Source organism: Zosterops lateralis (genome assembly GCF_965231275.1).
Source record: "Zosterops lateralis genome assembly, chromosome: 15".
Lineage (NCBI taxonomy): Eukaryota > Metazoa > Chordata > Aves > Passeriformes > Zosteropidae > Zosterops > Zosterops lateralis.
This window is the reverse complement of record NC_139775.1, coordinates 8,985,634-9,003,870: the sequence shown is the minus strand read 5'-3', so window position 1 is coordinate 9,003,870 and position 18,237 is coordinate 8,985,634. Positions and strand designations below refer to the sequence as shown.

Below are 18,237 nucleotides of genomic sequence, written 5' to 3'. Positions count from 1 at the left end.
CTGGCCACCCAGCAGGCACTTGAGCAGGTGTGGCCATGGCTTAGACATGTGGCAGGTAAGAGGGAAATTACCAGGGTGCTGAGTTGGGCTCCTGTAAGTAATAATTCTGAACTCCTTGCACAGAATTTAAGGGTTCACTTAGAACTTAATGGTCGCCCTGATCTTTTTCAGCCTTCTGATGTTTGCATTTTTGTAGTGCTGTTTCTTATAGATTTTCATGTAAACAAAAGCGATGTTTTGGAAACTCTTTGTTTATCATTCCTCTTTGGAGGAGGGACAATTAATGGACTTCTAGTTTGACCAGTGTGGTTGGAGAGGTGTCAACCCTCATCCTCCAATCCCTGGTCATTGTCCAAAATCTATATAAATTGAGATCGAAAAATAAACTCCTCTCTTTTTGCCCTGCCGACCTGATGGTGTGAGTGTTGTTCTTTCCGTGTCCTCTAGCAACACTTAATTCACACACATAAAAAAATCTGGGTAGGTTGTCAGGGACATGCACTTTTAAGTATTTTTAGAAGCCTGTTTCCTTGGAGGCAGTTTATAGTCTCAAGCCCAAGGACAGCAGTTAAATGTCAGTACCGTTCAGAAATCTGCTCTTTGCTTATTTTAACAGACATACTTCACCTCTCTATACTTTCTCTGGGTGCCTTGGGCATCATTAGCTATTCCCCAAGTCAGATGTACACAGCTTGAAAAGAGAAAGCAATAACTGGCTGACAAAAAAAAAAGAGCAACCTTCTAAGAAACCACTGGATTAGGACTTAGTGTGACCCCACCCCTTGACAAAACACCTGAAGTCTGCTGGCCAAAGAAACACCAGGAAAGCTGTGGGCATTCACTCCTGGGTCACTGGTCTGTTGATGTGGTGACATTGGCAGCTCACCAGAGGTAATTGGGGTTTGCTCACTTTAGGATTGTATAACTTTCCACATTGGTATTTTTCCTCTTGAATACTTGTGCTGGTAATAGTCCTTGTCTCAACAACCCTACTTCTAATTCTGATTTTCTTGTTCTTGTCTTTCTACAGGCATGGCTCTGTCTCACAGTTTAACAGCTCCCTCAGAAGGCTGGGCCAAAGTCGTGCAGCCCATCCATGTCATCCAGGCTGGGCTTGCTCCTCAGCTGGTGGCTGAGCCCCCCAGGGAGGAAGGTTAGTGACAGCAAAGGGTGGAGATCTACTTTTTGGTGCCTCTGTATCTTTTGATCATAACTGTGGTATTAGGCTAAGCTGGGATTTACTTGCACCTTTGCCTAAGAGGCTGCAGGCAGCAGCAAGGAGAAGCCCTGGTGACAAAGCTCAGAGCCACAGCCAGGTTTGCCAGGGTCACTGGGGGTGCCCTTGCTGTGTGCCAAGGCTGAGAGAGCTGCTGTGTTCTGCTCTGCTTAATAAACCAGGGCTATTAATGAGCATTTGACAGTTTCTTCAAAAATGTGTCAGTTCAAGATACCAGAAGATTTTTAAAGTAGTGAGAATCTGTTTCTTGCTTAAGCATGTGCAAATCTGATCCTGCATATACAGACTGCAGAGAATTATATAACATCTTCAAAGGAGACAGAAAAAAAGGTTTTATTGATGTTAAATACTTGCTCTTCAGTGATAGCAATATTTCCATATGATATTCTAACAGGTTTGTCACATTTTATGGGTGTCAGTAATCCATTTGAAAAAAAAATTAGAAAGGCAGTTCAGTAGTTTGTAATGACAATTGGTGAGCAGTTCCTGTTCCATCCACAGAGTGGGTGGTGTGATGAGTTATTTAATTCTCTAAGCAAAGCAAATATTTTTTCCCAACAGAAGCTTATTGCCAAAAGATAAGGTGTTACAACCTTACCAGAACTTAGAGTGGATAATTTTTTGTACACTTAGTTTTTATGGAAGAATCTGTGTGGCCTTATTAAAATAACCAGCACATGAATCCTAGCACCACAAAGATCTGCCAGTTATTAATTATTAATCAGCAAACTAAAAATAAATGCATAAAATAATTTCTCCTCCTCTGCTAATTTTGAAATAGACAAGTGTTCTCATTCTTCTTGCAAACAAGGCAGTCGTAGTGATCTTTTTAAAAGAATATTTATTGCTTGTGTACATTAGTGCCTCTGAGCCCCTGGCATTTGTTAGGGTGCTGTTTCACTGTTTCAGAGTTGGATGAGAGGCTCTCAGCTTCCTCTGAAATCTCATAAATTCTGCTGTGTTTCACAAGTATTTCAAGAGGAGAAGCATTAAAAATACTCAGGTGTACCTTTGACATAATCTGTGTAGTCATACTATCCTCAAAAATTTGCTTGAAGTGTTGAAGTAAAATGTCCTTTGTCCCAAACTTGTGAATGATGTATAATTTGTTTTAATTACTGGGAACATACTACAATAGCATGTGGTTTATTTTCTGCGACTTATCTGATAATAAAAACATTCTTGAGTAATGACAGAACTGCAAACGCTATTAACCCAATTTTTAAAATACCTTATTTAGTTTTCTCTTCATAGTTGTATGATAGTTTGTCTCCACTTGCTTCTGCTGAAGTAAGATGTTCTGCTGAACACCTGACCTGAAAATATAGTTATTTTGCTGAATGCCTGGCAAGAAGGTAGAATAGTTTTGCTCACCCTTTTCAGTTAAAATTATTTGAGTTATGGACAGATTCCTTCTGGTGCAACATTTATAGGAAAGCATCCATCAGTGCCAGCCTTACAAAGCCTTTGGGAGAGGCGTATTTCCAGTTTAGACAAGTCTTTTCAGAGACAGACTGTGCTCCAGGCCCGGTGTTAAATCAGAGGTGAATGAAACTGGCACCGGGCTCTGCACGTGGGTTTGGGCTGTGAGGTGACACTCGGTGACACACTCGGTGACACACACACGGCCCTGCCCGCGCGGGCCGCAGCGATAACACGTGTGATAATTTGTGTTTTTGTTTTGGCTCCGGAAACAAAGGCCAGGCACGCAGTAATGGGCGGGTGTTTGTGTGCCCGGTTGGTAGGAGCACACTCGGGCTCTTGGGAAAGCCTGTGCAGGGCTCGGGCCCCTCCTGTGGATCCCAGGCGGGGGCACAGCGAGGAATCCACGGGCTGCCGGAGCTCGGCTCCCTGCGGGTGCCAGCCGCTTGTTTTCTGCCATGGTGACATCATGCCGCGATGGAGATGAGTGAAAGCGTCTAATATTTCATAGGCTGCGACACAGAAACCTGTCCTTGCTCGGGAAAAGGGCACTTCGGGCTGAAGATGCTGGGCTGGCGTTAAATATAGACACGGGCCCTGTGTCGCTGTGTCGCTGCTTGCTTTTGCGGCAGAGGTCTTTTGAATTGAGAAAAAAAAAAAACAAACCCACAAAAAACCAAAAAAAAAAAAAAAAAAAAACCCTAATGTAAATATTTTCGTCTTTTAGATAGTTTCAAGGTGAATCACGCCTGTAAAATTACGGCACGGGCTGTTTTACACGCTTAATATACCCCAGAAGATGCAGTGCCTCGTGCGTGTGACTGTAGGTCACTGAACATGGACAGGGCGTGGGGGGGTTAGCGAGGCTGGCGAGGGCCGGGAACAAGAATGCGAACGGGAAGGGAATAGGAATGGGAATAGGAATGGGAATAGGAATGGGAAGGGGAACAGGAACGAGTCCCGGGCCGGCCGCGGCCGCCGCCCCCCGGCGCCTTTTGAAAGTCTCCAAACTTTCCGAAGCGGGTTTCGGCGGCGCTGATTGGCGGAGCGGCCCGCAGCACGTGACCGGCAGCCAATGGGGAGGCGGCGCCGGCCGGGCCGGGAGCGGCGGTGCGGGAGCGGCGGGAGCGTGGTGAGAGTCCGGGCCGGGGGGACACGGACAGGGGACACAGGACAAGGGACACGGGGTCCTGTCCGCCTGCGGCCCCGCGCCGACCTGACCCTCCTCCTGCTGTGGTGTTGCTGGCGCGGGCGCTGGCGGGGCGGGGAGCGGAGCGTGGGAGCCGTGCCCGCTGGGTTAGCCCCCGCACGGGAGCGGGGCCCGGAGCGCTGCCCCGCCGGCCCTTTGGCCTGCGGCTGGAGCCGTCAAGGGTCAGGCCTTTCAGCGGAGAGAAGTGCGGAGTTCCCTTAGGATTCGCTGGAAAGTTGAAAGTGTCGGAGCCGGGCTGGGTACCGGGAAGAGGAGCGGCTTGCTGAGCTCAGCCTTTCGGTAGAGAAGCCCCGGGGAAGCCGATGACTCTTTTCAGGGCTGGCTGTGGGATCCTGGAGTAATCCTGGTGCTCCCCTGACCTCTCCTTTTCTTTCTCTTTTGTGGTGATTTTCTTTTGTATGGCTTAAACAAAAGAAAACAGGCCCATGTGTTACAGGAAGACCCTTTCAAGGGGAATATTTTAAGCAAATCTGTTTTTCACAGGATGGGAAAGCTGCTTTTCGGGAGCAAAGAGGTGGTTTGTTTTGGTTTACGTTTAGGAAAAAAAATGTCTAATAGGAGCTTCATCATCTTCAGTAGTATTTGTGGTTCTGTTTTACTTTTTTATTACAATATGAATTTCTTTGACTTGGACCATTAGGCATTGCTACAGAGGTGGGCAAACACTGTTCACCGAAAAATGTTCTTTTGTGAAGAAAAAGTTCAGTTGTTTTGAGTCCTTTGTTCGAGGCCAGAAACAATCTAGGCTGGGGCCCTCATCAGTTTGGGTGCATTCAGACTGATTCCCAAACTGAAGTTCCTTCAATATTTTTTGCGTGTTCCTTTTCTCGATACATGCTTTTCCCTGAGGAACTTTGCAATTCTGCTCTCGCTGGTACGAAATTGTTTTCCGCGACATTTTTGCTGGCTGGCGTGTTTTCCTGATTGCAGAATCCCAGTCCCCACCCATGCTCGCCTCCCCTTCCTGCAGGATGTGGATGGAGGTTTGCGGTGCCCGCAGAAAGCCTGGCCAGGTGTCCTTCTAGCTCTGTGTGTGAAAACAACCGAGGTGCAGCTCCTCTGAGCCTGCTACAGACTCTGACTCTCTCTCCTCTTTTTTTTACACTTTTTCTGGTGTTTAAAAAAAACTTCCTTTAGCCCCCTTTGCTCTCCCTGCTTTTGTAGTGAGCCCAGACAATGGGGAGTTCCTGATTAATTTCTCTTCAGGCGTTTTGTGTGTTGTCTCCAAGTTGTTAAAAACCAAGGGGAGAAGGCAGCAGGGGAAAACCCTTTTCTACAGGCAGTTTAACAAGACATACATGGTTGTTATTTTGCACTCTTCTTAGATAAATTTCAAAAAAAAAAAAAAAGCTTTAATACTTTGTCTCAAACTTGGAATTTTTCTTTTCAGTTTAAGTTTGTATTTTCCATCTTTGTTTAGTTTGAAAAGCCCAGCTTATTTTGAGCTAATATGTATTACAGGGCAGGAAACTAATAGGTCTTCCTTGAATGTTGCAGCAAAAAAAAAGTGCCTGTGGCACTGGAGAGTAGCCACATCTCTGGAATAAGTACAGGTCCACTGTCTTTCTATGTATTTGCAGTTGAACAATTAATTTTAAATTATAAGTACCATTTAGTAATGGTAACCATGAAGCAGAGTGAACTCTTAATGGATGACATCCTCAGTGGGCCCATAAGGTCCTGTTCACAAAGACACACCTTTGTGCTGCTGTGAACGTTCACAGGGTTCCCTGAAAGCCTTATGGATTGGATGGATCAGTTTAAGGAAAATCCTTCTCTGTGCAGCCCTACAATCTCAAAAAATGCCAATTACTACAGTCTTTTAGTTCTTCCAAAGTGCAATGTGAAAACACAGGAGCCAGATCTGAGCATATTCAAGGTTTTGAAGCTGTCTTTTGGTTCCAAAGGGTTGTTTGAAAGCTTTTCAGAGCAAGATGTCTTGCCGTTCATCTTTACCTTTCCTGAATTATTTTTGTTGACTGTCCAAACACAGATATTGGATTTATTATAATGCTTGTGTCAGAAAAAAATTCTTTTTGGATTTTTTTCTTCTCAAGTGTGCTGCAAGGATTGGTGTGTGTGTGTGTGTGTACACAGTGTCTTTGAGCAGAAGGACATACTTATTAACATCAAAGACACTTTCAGCTCACTTAAAAATAACAGAGTAGATGTGACATAAACTATCCTAGGTCAAGAATGTTAATTATGCTTGGTCATGATTTTCTTTTTAATGGGCAAGAGTACTATTTGGAAAATCACTCTCTACTCACACTCCTTTTCCCCTTTTTTTTTTTTTTTTTTTTTTTTTTTTTTTTTTTTTTTTTTTTTGCCCAGTGTGTTCTTCAGCCTTGAGACTTTATGCTGGAAATGTGTCAGTGCATTATATACAGTGCTTTTATTTGTTTGAAGGAACACATGTAGTTTTGTCTAATGAACATTTTGTGTCAAACTCAATTATAAAAACTAAGACTTAGTAACTTTTCACCTGCCAACTCCTCTTTTAAGTAACAGTGTAATTTCTGTGAGCGTGTAGCTGGTACTGAGGTATGCAGGCACAGCCCCACTCAGCTGTGACGCTGCTTACTCCCTGCTCAATAATCTGATAATTGCTTGGGCTGTGAAGAGGGGTTGAGCTTTGTGGTATTGCTTCAGTATGTAAGAATTTGGCTTCAGATTGCCAGACTACTTTGAGTACTTCTGTCCGCAGCAGAGGTAAGAACTACTTGGGTTTGTCTCATTAAAATTAGGAAATAGGTGGGTGTTACTCTCTCCTATTTACACCAGTTGATTTTTTGGAGAGAAAAGTCTTGACACAGGTTAAAGACATTTTCTTCCATAGAGTTCAATAGCTGTGCAGTGTATGCACATTTTCTTTAGCTAAGACACGCTGCTCAGAGGGTCTACTCCAGCATTTTATGAGTGTCATAAATAAGAATAGAAGAAAGGGCTGACATGTAAGTGATCTTTCAAGGCTTCAGCCATCCCTTCTTTGTTCCATCAGAATTAACCTCTAGGAAATGTTTTGCTCAGCAGAGCTGGAGTTGAAACTTGGTAGAACTGTGTTTCTTCAGTCATTCGATTTCGGTGATGTGGTTTTCTGTCTGCTGCCACTGTTAGGAATTGTTCATTTCCATATTCTTGATCTTATTTGGTTTCTTATTTGGTATCAATTTGGTTAAATTGATAATGTCTGAGTGGAATCTTTGCCTCACCCAGGGCTGGACGTGGGCAGATTATGCAGAACACTAGGTTTGATGTTTCTCCATTGTCAAGACTAACTCGTATGAAATGATACTTGCTGCTGACCCATTCAACAGAGTGTGTCATGCACATCACAAGGCATTTATTTTACTTAATTGTGGTGTTTAGATACTTAAGTCCTCAAGTGGGAGTGACCAACTTAAGGTTCTTGATTCCCCTGTGGCTCTTCATGTGTCATTCCCATTTGGGACTGTGTCCTGTGACCGGGATTGTGCTGGCACAGGGACAGCTGGATTGTCTGGATTGCTGCAATCTTAACTGCATACCTAAACCAGCCACTGGTATCCTGCTAAAACCTCTGGGGAGTTTTTACCCTCCCTTCTCCCCTGGCTCTCTGAGGTATCCAGATATATTGTAGCCATACGTGGATTTTGATATTTCAGGTTTAAAGTTGGGTAGCTTTGTCTGTGTTGACCTACGAAGAAATTTTTCACATGTCCAGCAGTTACATCCATAAAAATCTTACATGTTCTTTTAAATGTTAACTCAGGAAATCTGTATCACGAGTACCTAATCTCTGTCTCTTTGAAGTTTCCCTTTAATTTCATGATACGTGTCTTTGGAGTTGTTGAATTGCAGTGTGCTTGGAGCTGAAGTTATCCCCGAGATGTCTTTGTTCCCTTGTATTCTCTGTGCACTGGCACTGCTGCAGCTCAGGTTTGGGCTTTTGCGTAGTGAGAGGTGCTGAAGGTTCTCACTGCTGGGAAAGTGATATAAGCCTGCAGCAGCTTTGGGAGAACTGGGGAAAGTGGCTTAACAGGATTTCTTTGACATTTCTGGTCTGTCTGACAGAGTCCTATCAAGGCTGCTCTTTAGTTTGGTCTGCAGGCGAGTAGTGACTGTGTGGGAGGCGTGTTTTCTGCTTGCTCTGCAGCAAGGAGGATGAGGCTCCTTACTGCCTCAATTCTTATGCTTGACCCTTTAATTTTTCAGGGGGAAAAATGAAACAGCAGTTTTAGACTTTGAGGACTCATTATGGAAGACTCTGAAGGACATCACTTCAGCTCAGTGGAAGAGGAAACCAGATACTGGAAGGAGTTGGCTATGAAATACAAGCAGTGGTAAGGCAGGGGCTTCATTCCTCCACGTGGTTGGATGAGGTGCATAACACTTCATGCAAAGACACAGATCTTTCATTGCTGCTTGTTTAGCTTGCTGGAGGATTGTTTCAATAGGATTGTTCAAGAATATAAAACATTTCCCTTCATCTTTCTCCCTGTTCCTCACTTTTTGTTGCTAATCAATAACAGCTTTGTTTATGTTTCCAAATCAAGAATAGAATTGAATAATGGAATAAATGTGCAACGGCAGTGGACAGTTGACAAACTAAAGAGATGCCACATATCCTTGACATCTACAGTGTGAAGACAGACTCTGGGATTTTTGTTTATTTGGACTTTTTTTATTTGTTTATTAGTTTGCTATGGAATAACTTCCCATGCATGGCAGGGAGATATTTGCATATGTTTCTCTTTTCCTGTTGAACACATATGTTGGAGAAGGGCATGTAGCCTTCTGTGTTCAAGAGCAGTGTTGTTTTTACCTTGAGTGTACAAGAGATGTTTTCTTCCGTTGTTCATTCTGATGAGTTCTGTTGCTGGAATTTCTCTCCAGTGCTGAGAACACACAGGAGGAATTGCGTGAATTCCAAGAGGGGAGCCGGGAGTATGAGGCTGAGCTGGAGACTCAGCTGCAGCAAACAGAGTCCAGGAACAGAGACCTCCTGTCAGAGAACAACCGCCTGCGGATGGAGCTGGAGTCAGTGAAGGTGAGACCTGGTGCTGCACCTTGTGTGCCCATCCTCAGGGCAGGGGTTTGCAGACTCTGCCCTGAGGTGTCACCTCAGCATTACAGAAAAATTGACCAGCAGACTGCAGAAAGGAAAGTCTTGAAAAGTAAAGAAATGCCAGCCTGTTGTCTGCTCTGAGGACTCTGTGTTCCTTGGTAGTGTTCCTGGAGCCCTGTTCACAGGCTGGGGCTGTGTGTCAGGATAGATTTCAGATGGGAGAGAATAGTCCACAGTGGAGTGGAGACTAAGTGTGAACACAAGAGAGCTGCTGTTCTATTCCTTCTCTCATCTATTTAGTGTTTTTGTTCATATTTTTCTTGCTGTCTGCATCATGCAGTCACAGATAATATTGCAGAACAATCAAAGTACAAACACTGCAGCTGTGTTTTCACATTACGTAAGGAAACTCAGATTTAAACTCTTTTTACATAGTTGTGCATTTATTATCTGGCATTTCAGATAAGCTGGGAAGGAGCAGCTGGTGGGTAACACATAGAACTGAGAGTCATGAAACAGTTTCAGTCCTGGCTTTGTTATTGAATCAGTCTGTCCTTAGGGAAAAATGAGTTATTCTCTTTGCACTTGGTTAAGATTCTGTGAAACTAAGAACCAGCAGAAAGGCATTAACTTCCAGAACTATAAAACATAAAGGATATGAACTTACTGAGATGGGGCTTCTTAACACAGTGGCTTAAGAAACAGTGAAGCTATCTAGAGTATGAAGAGTGATGAGTGCCTCATTTCAGCCTCTCAAAGATGATTGACAGGTTCAGGAAATGCTGGTAAATTCTCTTAAGTTTGGAAAAAAATTGTCACTGAAATTGATGTGCCAATAAATTGAAAGTTTTAGTTTAGGCCTTTTGTTTACGGATGAGTTACAGTCACCCAAGAAATCCTACACTGTGTTTTGTAGGGCTAGTTAATCTTTGTGGAAGAGAGATTAATGTAATTACACTTCTTCTGTTCAATTGGATGCAATAATGAGCTAATGGGAACAAAGGTATTTGTATAAGTGATTAATCACTGGATGAATCCAGGTTTGCAGTGCCTTTTGTTTAAACTGTTGGCCAAATTACTGTCTTAAGGAAAAACTCTTCTGTTCCAGGCAGATGTCCTGTCCCTCTAGCACCATCTTAGCCATTTCCTCCACTCACTGCTTTTTGATAGCATCACCTCCAAGTCTTGTTTCATTGTATTTATGTTGCTTTAATCCTTGTTGTTCTTATTGTAGTGCCTTAGAAATGTTAGATATTGTGCATGTTGTATGGAGTATTGGTCTGCTGTTCCAGATAGCCACATAAACCCATGGAAGCTGATGGGTTTGGGGAGAAGACAAAAGTTTTCAAAATAAAACCCATAGTTCATTTAATTGAGGAGTGTGTAGACTATTTTCTTTCTCTAGAGTAGCTGGGAGGAGAGGAAGGGCCAGTGAACCAGGCTAACCAGTGAAGAATGAAAATAGTAGGAAGCAATACAGAGCCTCAAAAAGTAGAGGGTAGCCATATTTTAGAAAATCTGAAATTAATCTTCACAATAGATATATTAAATACGTTCTGCTTGGAATAAACCATTCAACAATTGGCTATTCATGGAGCCTGAAAACTGCAGTAACAGCCTGCAGTGAAGGAACAGAGCCACCATTGAGGGCCAGATCAGCTGATAGTTTATTACAATTGGCTAAAAACAAAGACTCGGACCTTGCAGTTCTGGTCTTTTATCTGAATCAATTCAAGAGCAAAGCATTAATCTCATGAAGCTATTGAGCAGCAGTGTTAACTGAGCCCATCAAGGGTTGGGATCTGCATCTAGGTCAACACCAGTGAACTTTGCCAGCCCACACAGCTTGTGGCTCTGAGCTGACCAGCCCAGTTGTGTGCCTGCTCCTCCTCACAAATCAGAGCTCATACTACCTAAAAACTGTTGGGAACACTGCTTTGGAGGGTTAGATTAGAGAGTCCTGAGAAACTAATTGAAAGTAATCTGCCTCTTGGAGCTCAGAGGCTCTTAACTGTGCTTCAGAAATTTGGAATTACAGCAGTGTCACCACTCTGCAGTCAAATAAGGATTTCTTAGTTCAGGATGGATATCTCTTTCCCTCTTTGTTTATGCATTTCATGTGCTAAAATAGCTGTGTTCACATAATCATTCTCACTAGGCTACTTGCCATGGTTTTCAAATTCCAGTGCATGGATTTGTGACTTCAAGTGTTCTGTATTTGAATTCTGTCTGGAGAACACTTCAGGAATGTTGCTTGTACAGCAATCTTGGAGTTGCCAAAAACCTCTGGCATGTTGAAATGGTCTGGCAGCAAGGTGGTTGAGTATAAAGCGTTGTAAAAATGGGCTATGGAGCTTTCCCTGTCACATGGGAAAGCTTTCCCATGTCATATACTGTGGAACTAATTCCACATTTAGTGGCAGTGCAGGAGAGAGAGAAATGATGTGGAAGCTAAGTCTTCCTCCTTGCCTATGCCTTAAATGTTCCCTTGTATACATGGTGTAGAGGGAGACAGAGTTTGGTTTAGGTTCCCATCCAAAGTGTACCTGTGCCTGAAATGTTCTGTCATCCAGAATTCTGAACCTGCTTTGGGCTAATAAAACCACATGGGCAGTGCAGAGTCTTGCTGATTCCACAGCAGCATGTAGCAGGGTTACACTTGGATTTTTTTTTTATATTCATGTTACTTTGGCTCCTAAATCCTGCCTGACTTCATATTAGGGTTCAAAATAAGTGGCTTCTCTTGTGTCCTGCTTTGTGTATTCCTAAAAAACTGTGCTGAGTCAGGCTGTCTGGGAGAGGCAGGGAATGGCCCTGTGCTGTGAGTGTTGGGAACTGTTCCCCAGCACTTTTGTTTGATAAAGAGTGACAGAAAGAGCTCTTGTCTGCTGGCAGCCCAGAACTATGCAAGCAATTGAATTTGTTGGCATTTTACCATATGTAAAGTGATGTTTCTCAAAAAACTTCAGAGCATCTGTCTCTCTCTGCCTTTCAAGGGGCTCAGACAATGCTGCAAAAGGAAAACCTGTGTTGCTGAGTACCTGATGTGCTGTTTGATTTGCCTTTGAGTAGGAAAAGATTGAAATGCAGCATTCGGAAGGATACAGGCAAATCTCTGCACTGGAGGATGACTTGACACAGACAAGAGCTATTAAAGAGCAGCTTCAAAAATACATTCGAGAACTCGAGCAAGAAAATGATGATTTGGAAAGAGCAAAGAGGTGATCTGCTTTTTGTGGTGTTTTTTTTTTTTTTTTTTTTTTAAACCGCTATTCTGTCCTGCAAGCATGGTGGCACTGAGTTGTTTGTGACATTACTTGTTAGCATTGCCATTCTGAACTATCACTTGTCTGATGATTGTGTTGGAGAGATTTATTGCAGATGGGCAATGTGATAATTTTTTTTACCTTTTCCACCCCCCCCGACTTGCACGCTTTCATATCTTACAAGCTAAAAAAAAAAAAAAAAAAAGAGTAAAACAAAGCAAACCAAACAAAAATGCAACATTGTGCGTTTTCTTGTAAGAGATGGAGTCCTCCATGTGCTTGAAGGACCTGGTAGTGACACCTAATACACTCTTTTTCAGAGCCACTATAATGTCCCTGGAGGATTTTGAACAGCGTTTAAACCAGGCTATTGAAAGAAATGCTTTTCTGGAGAGTGAGCTGGATGAGAAGGAAAACCTTCTGGAGTCTGTGCAGCGCCTGAAAGATGAAGCTAGAGGTTAGACAGAAGTTATTTGTATCTTTTCCTTTCTCTCCTGCTGCCTTGTAGCTGTTCAGTCCTCTCCATATGCCTTAGAGCTGAGCTTTTAAACTTTTTTTCTTTAAAACTTGCTATCTGAAATGTAGAAATGAGTAAGAAAGCTTCAGAATGTTCTGTCTCCACTCCTTGAACTCCTGACATTGTTCCAGAGCACTCTCAGAAACAAAAGTCTGTTCCAGCCTTCTCCTAATCAGGGGAGTTGAGCCAGTCCACCTGGGGCATGTGCTGATGTGGTTTACCATGAAGGTCAGATTTAATACACATTAACCTCATTGTTTCCTGGCCTCTGCAAAGTGGAGTCAGTGAAGCACTAATGAGGAAGTAAAACAGGAGGGCTGTGAGTGACTTCTGGTTGCCTTGGAATGCACTGGCTTTTTGCTATCTGTAAACAAGGCTGGGTGAGAAGAAAGAGACCCTGGAGCTGGAAAAACATCTGTGTTCAGATCTTGGATTCTGTGCCCTTGTGTGGTATCCATAAGCCACAGCCAGGCTGTGGGACACAAGTGCTCTATGCCTTGGCTAGATAATGATGTGGCTTCATCTGGCCTCAGCTGAAGTTTCCTTCATGTGGAAACCAGGATAGAAAAGGGTACAACAGGTAGGATCTCAACCTGGCAAGGAGCAAGAGTGTAGCCAAGGTGTGCCAAGTTGCCAAGCCTCAGACCTGATGTGTCTGTGCTTACCAGCCTGTAACATTTGGAAAGGAGTTAATTCCCTGTCTGCAGGGGAGCTTTGTGAAAGGATTTGAAAATGAAAGCCAGGTAAGAGTAACTGAACTAACACTACTAAAACATCTTGAGCCACAATCCTAGAAAGACCTTTAGTTATCTGGATTTTGAAGATATGCCTGGAGTAATCTTTTATACAGATAAGTGACTTTACTTCATCTCCATGAGGAGAAAAACCTTTTGAGCCTAAGATTGCCTCCTGTTTTTATCTTGATGGCTGCATACTCCAACACTTACTTTGTATTGCTTCCTTTACAGATCTACGACAAGAGCTTGCAGTGCAGCAGAAACAGGAGAAACCCAAAACACCAATGAGAACTCCCCTGGAAGCAGAAAGGACAGAAACTGCAGTTCAGGCCTCCCTGTCTGTGCCCTCAACACCCGCCCTGCGCCGGACACCCATCAGCATTCCCACCCCTGGGACCTTCAGGAGAGGTGACTGACCAGCTCACAAATACCATTTGATGCTCTTGTTTTTGCTATAGTTTGCTTCCTTCTTTTCATTCCTCCTTTAGCCATAGAATTGAGTGTGTAGTGTAGTGTCACCTAAATCAAATCACCATGGTCTCTGTACTCACAGACTGGGATTTTTTTGAGTTTATTCACAGTCTGTTAATTTCCGATTGACTTGAACTGTCTGGTAATAATGAGGGATAAGATGAGCTGTTGATACTTTCTGTTAGTTCACTACTGTCCCAGAGATGTTGGTCTAATTTAGGGGAAATGTTTTTAAAACCTTTCCCCATCTGTAATCATGTTCCTTGGATTATCTTCTCTAAGACAGTAGGGTCAATTTTATTTTATTTTATTTTTTTCTTTCCATGGGTAACATATCCTTCTTTAACCTGCCCTGCAGGTCTTGAGGACAGTTATGGTGCAACCCCTCTCACACCAGCTGCAAGAATATCTGCACTTAATATTGTGGGAGACTTGCTGCGAAAAGTGGGGGTGAGTGATTACCTGCCAGGCAGTGCTTTTGGAAAGCTGGAGCTCTTGGAAACTGCAGCAAGCACTACTTGTGCTGCTGTTCAGGGGAGACTGAAAAGAGTCTCTTGCCTCCAGGTTAGCTAAGTGCAGCCTTGGGATTGGTCTGGAATTCAAATGTTTCTGATCAACCCCCAAATAAACATGGACCATGCTTGTTTTTCTAAGTTCTAATTCAGATGGGGATAAGATCTCCCTCTACGAACCTCTGGAAGTGCATGTGCAGAAAAAATAAGTCAGCATGTGTAAATTGAGAAGGGATCCGATCCCATTGGTGCCCCGGTGCTGTGTTGTTATAAGCATTTGTATGAGACTTTGATGGGCTGAGCTGCAGAACTGATACAGCCAAAAACCAACTCAGTAAAGGTGGAGTGATCTAGAATGGGAGTATGTGATGGAGAATAAGATATCTGGCTCATTCCCTCTGGTGTACCACCTAATACATGAATAGGCAAGTTGATAGCTCATATGAAGGTTTAGTAATCTAAAAATTTATGCCTGTAAGAAAGATGTAAAAATCTCTGAGGAAAGTGAAGATTTTGTGTGTCTGCTGGTGAGGGGCATCAGCTCCCTAGAGAAACAGAGATTTATCTTTAGAGAGATGACTGTCTTCATCTCTTCACAAATTCAGAACTCATGTGGCACTGGGGTGGTTCCTCTACTGGACAACTCACTCTTAAATAACAAAAAATACCCCAAACCTGCACATTTGGTGCCCTTTTGGTGTGCCTTGTTGCCATCTTCTGAAAGAGAATGGTCAGTCTGATACTCACCTCGTCTGTTTACTTCAGGCTTTGGAGTCCAAACTTGCATCCTGCCGAAACTTTGTGTATGACCAGTCTCCAAACAGACCCTCAGTGTCCATGTACATGAACAGAGATGTCCTCGAAACACGCCTGAGCCCTCATCAGCCTCTGTGTGATACAGGGTGAGTGCTGGCCTCTGCTGGTGTCTTAGTGACAGCTGTTGGTGTTGGAACTTAGGGGACTGGTATTTAGTATATAATTCTTTGTTTTGGTAGAGACAGATTTGTTTTCCTAGCCTGGGGAGAAACCTCATGAAAGCTTCTGTAAGAAAAGCCTTAGGGGCCATACATTTACATATTCATGCAGCTGATTATCTATCTGCTGCTGCAGTGCTAAACTGAAATTCCAGCACCTGTAAAAGATAGTGTTCATTACTCAAAGGGAAATGGAGCCCTGTGTTACAGTGAAACTCAGCCCAGTTAAGGAATGGGTTCATGCAGTGCTTAGAGTGCTATTTTCTCATCTCAGCTGAATGGTTTGTTCTGGAAGTGAGCAGTTACTCTGGGCATGGTTACTCTGAGGGAGAAATGCCCTGACTTCAAATTTGCATTTGCAGGTTGGTGAAACGCCTGGAGTTTGGAACACGGCCTTCACACGTTCCAGGACCTGTGGGCCATCCCTCACAAAGTGTTGTCAAGATGCTGCTCTGAAAACCTGGCTGGCTTTGAGAATGAGAAGAAATGTGTATTTCAAACTTTAGTTTTAAAGAGAATATCAATGAGCAAGCAGACAGCAGTGTCAGGGTAGGTGAGAACTGAACAAAAGTCACAGTTGGCAGTGGCTTCTGGGCAAGTTCTGTGGGTGACAGAGTGTGACAAAGCAATGCTGAGTGTGGCAGTGCAAGACTGGGAATTGCTTCCTGCATCAGCTACTGTAAATAGCTCCTTGAAGGTCGCTTCTTTTGACACTGCCCAAAGCCATTGTCCTTCTGCCTATAACACAGCAATATCCACTGTGCAGCTCCTCAGGCTTTGGCTTTTGGTGTTAATACACCACCAGTTCTGGCTGGAGCTGTGTTTTGTACCATGGGTGTTGTGTGCTGCAGTCACCCAAATTAAAGGAGTGTTTTTATGTGGAGAAAAGTGTATTTCTGCAGGGAAGCTGCTCAGCTCCTTGTGGGATGTTTGCTGACCAGAATGTTTCTGCACAAAAACCTGCCTCTGTAGTGGCAAGATGTTTCTGTAAGCAATGATTTCCCATTCAGAACAGGTCATGGTCCAAGGTGAGACATGTCTAGTGCTGAGAGTGCTCAGGAGATCCCAGAGCTAATAGCATAGACATATTTTTTTTTTTTTTTACCCCATACTGGCTCATAAAGCCTGGTGGTTGTAGGAGGCCAAACCTGATCAAGTTTTTAGTTCTAACATCTTGATAGGTGGATTTTACTGCTTTACAAACTTCCCTTCACTAAGGTGCCTTGGGTGTTAGTGATTTTTTTTATTGCTTTATTTTCCTATATGAATGTATCACCTGTTACTAATTTAGAAATGCTTTTTTAACCTGAAAAGCCCATTATGGTAGAGAAGTGTATGTGGAGAATTATTTTACAGTAATTTTCCTCCCTGTAGAATATTGCTGCATTTATTTTTAAAATGGAGTAGGTTCATTCCCAGTGTTAATGTATTTTATGGAAGACTGTAGTTGCAAAACTAATCACGACTAAACAATTTTTATGTTTTTTTTGGTTTTTTTTTTTTTTTTTTTTTTTTTTTTTTGTGGCAGGGGACAGGGAGAGCTTATTTGACAAAAGAATACATAAATGGGGTTTTTAGGTGAGTTTTTTTTTGTTTGTTTGTTTTTTGTTTTTTTTTAAAGGAAGTGCTGTGAAAACAGCCACTGAGGCATCTATTTCTATTTCTGTAGAATATGTAAACCACAGATGATTTCCATTTCTCAGTCCAGCTATGAAGTTGGTTTAACTGGGGAGCAAAATAAAGCTTATTTTGAATGCGAGTTGTTGATGCATTTTGAGTTTTTTTGCAAGTTATTACTGTGGTTTATACATGTTAAGTTTGCTGTTTCTGCTCCAAGCATTGGTGCTTAAGACCATTTAATATGAAGTCTGACTTGCTTGTCTTGCTCCCACACATGCAGGCCCACCAACTGTGTTAACAACCAGCTCTTGAGCATCTTTACAGAGCTGGGCTCTGTGCCTGATCAAGCAATGATCAAGTCTTACCCAGTAACTCTTAACCCCCCTGTGCTCAGCTTGTCATCTTAATTGCTCCAAATGGATTCTTCCTTTACTTTTTTATGAGCAGAGAGAATTCTCTGGGCTCTGGTTCTGCAGCTGAATAATGCCTAGTCTGAATCCTCAGTTCATGATCTCTGCACTTGTGAAATGATGCTTAGATTTAGAAGATGATTGCTTTAGCTGTCAAGGTGGATGTTTGTGCATGATTTGCTGTCCCTGTAGTCACACTGCTTAAGGGTCACTTGCTGTTCAATCAAAGACATCAAGTAAGCTTTCTGCACTGGATTTAGAGTGATTTTCCATCCTGCTTTGCTGTGCATGGCTCCCTGCTGCCCCGGTGTGACCACAGAGCTGCTGCTGTCTGGAAGTGCTTGAGCTGCATGGGTTTGTGGTAGGTCCTGGTAGCTCCCAAGAGTAGGTTGTGGTCTTGCTGGAGTGCTCCAAAAATAAAAAGGAACTTCATGTTTATCCCTTAGTGCAGATTAGCTTGGCTTGGATCCCTGCTGTTTCTAATGGTTTCAGCCTGCTCTAGAGGCTTTGCTTGGAAATATTTCTGTAACAGATGTCAAAGGGTGAGTTCATGGCCCACAGACAGACAGGTAGGGCCCCCACTGCCTTCCAGCTCCTGCACCAGAGAGTGCTGCAAGTCTCTGCAGCTCCTGTGTCTGTCAGCCCTTGGGAGCATCCCAGGGCACCTCAGCCCACTGTGTCCCTGAGGGAATCAAACCTGTTCCATGTGGTTATGCCATTTTACTTCTAGATCAGTGTACAGACTTCTTTGTATTTCTTCAAAAGCATCACTTTGAAGAAAATCAAGGTTTTGTTCTAATGATTACAGATTAAT

The 18,237-nt window shown here is 43.1% G+C and overlaps 1 protein-coding gene across 2 annotated transcripts; it reads left to right on the top strand.

Annotated features, from left to right (window-relative positions):
* Positions 1-3,741: 3,741 nt before the first annotated feature.
* Positions 3,742-17,565, top strand: NDE1 (nudE neurodevelopment protein 1). 2 transcript variants are annotated; one of them, XM_083872738.1, is made up of 9 exons: positions 3,742-3,791; positions 8,064-8,191; positions 8,745-8,898; positions 11,989-12,137; positions 12,503-12,639; positions 13,668-13,844; positions 14,266-14,357; positions 15,185-15,321; positions 15,756-17,565. In XM_083872738.1, the coding sequence occupies exons 2-9, from the start codon at positions 8,106-8,108 to the stop codon at positions 15,847-15,849; spliced, it is 1,026 nt and encodes a 341-aa protein (XP_083728864.1). In that variant the 5' UTR covers positions 3,742-3,791; positions 8,064-8,105; the 3' UTR covers positions 15,850-17,565. The 2 variants fall into 2 exon arrangements, with proteins under 2 accessions (XP_083728864.1, XP_083728865.1); XM_083872739.1 differs by lacking the exon at positions 3,742-3,791 and adding an exon at positions 4,045-4,148.
* Positions 17,566-18,237: the final 672 nt, after the last annotated feature.

Excerpts from the sequence above, each read along its gene's own strand:
- NDE1 (XM_083872738.1), top strand. The coding sequence starts at position 8,106 with ATGGAAGACTCTGAAGGACATCACTTCAGCTCAGTGGAAGAGGAAACC. Across the intron at positions 12,138-12,502 it reads GATTTGGAAAGAGCAAAGAG|AGCCACTATAATGTCCCTGG; the intron begins GTGATCTGCTTT and ends ACTCTTTTTCAG. Across the intron at positions 12,640-13,667 it reads CCTGAAAGATGAAGCTAGAG|ATCTACGACAAGAGCTTGCA; the intron begins GTTAGACAGAAG and ends CTTCCTTTACAG.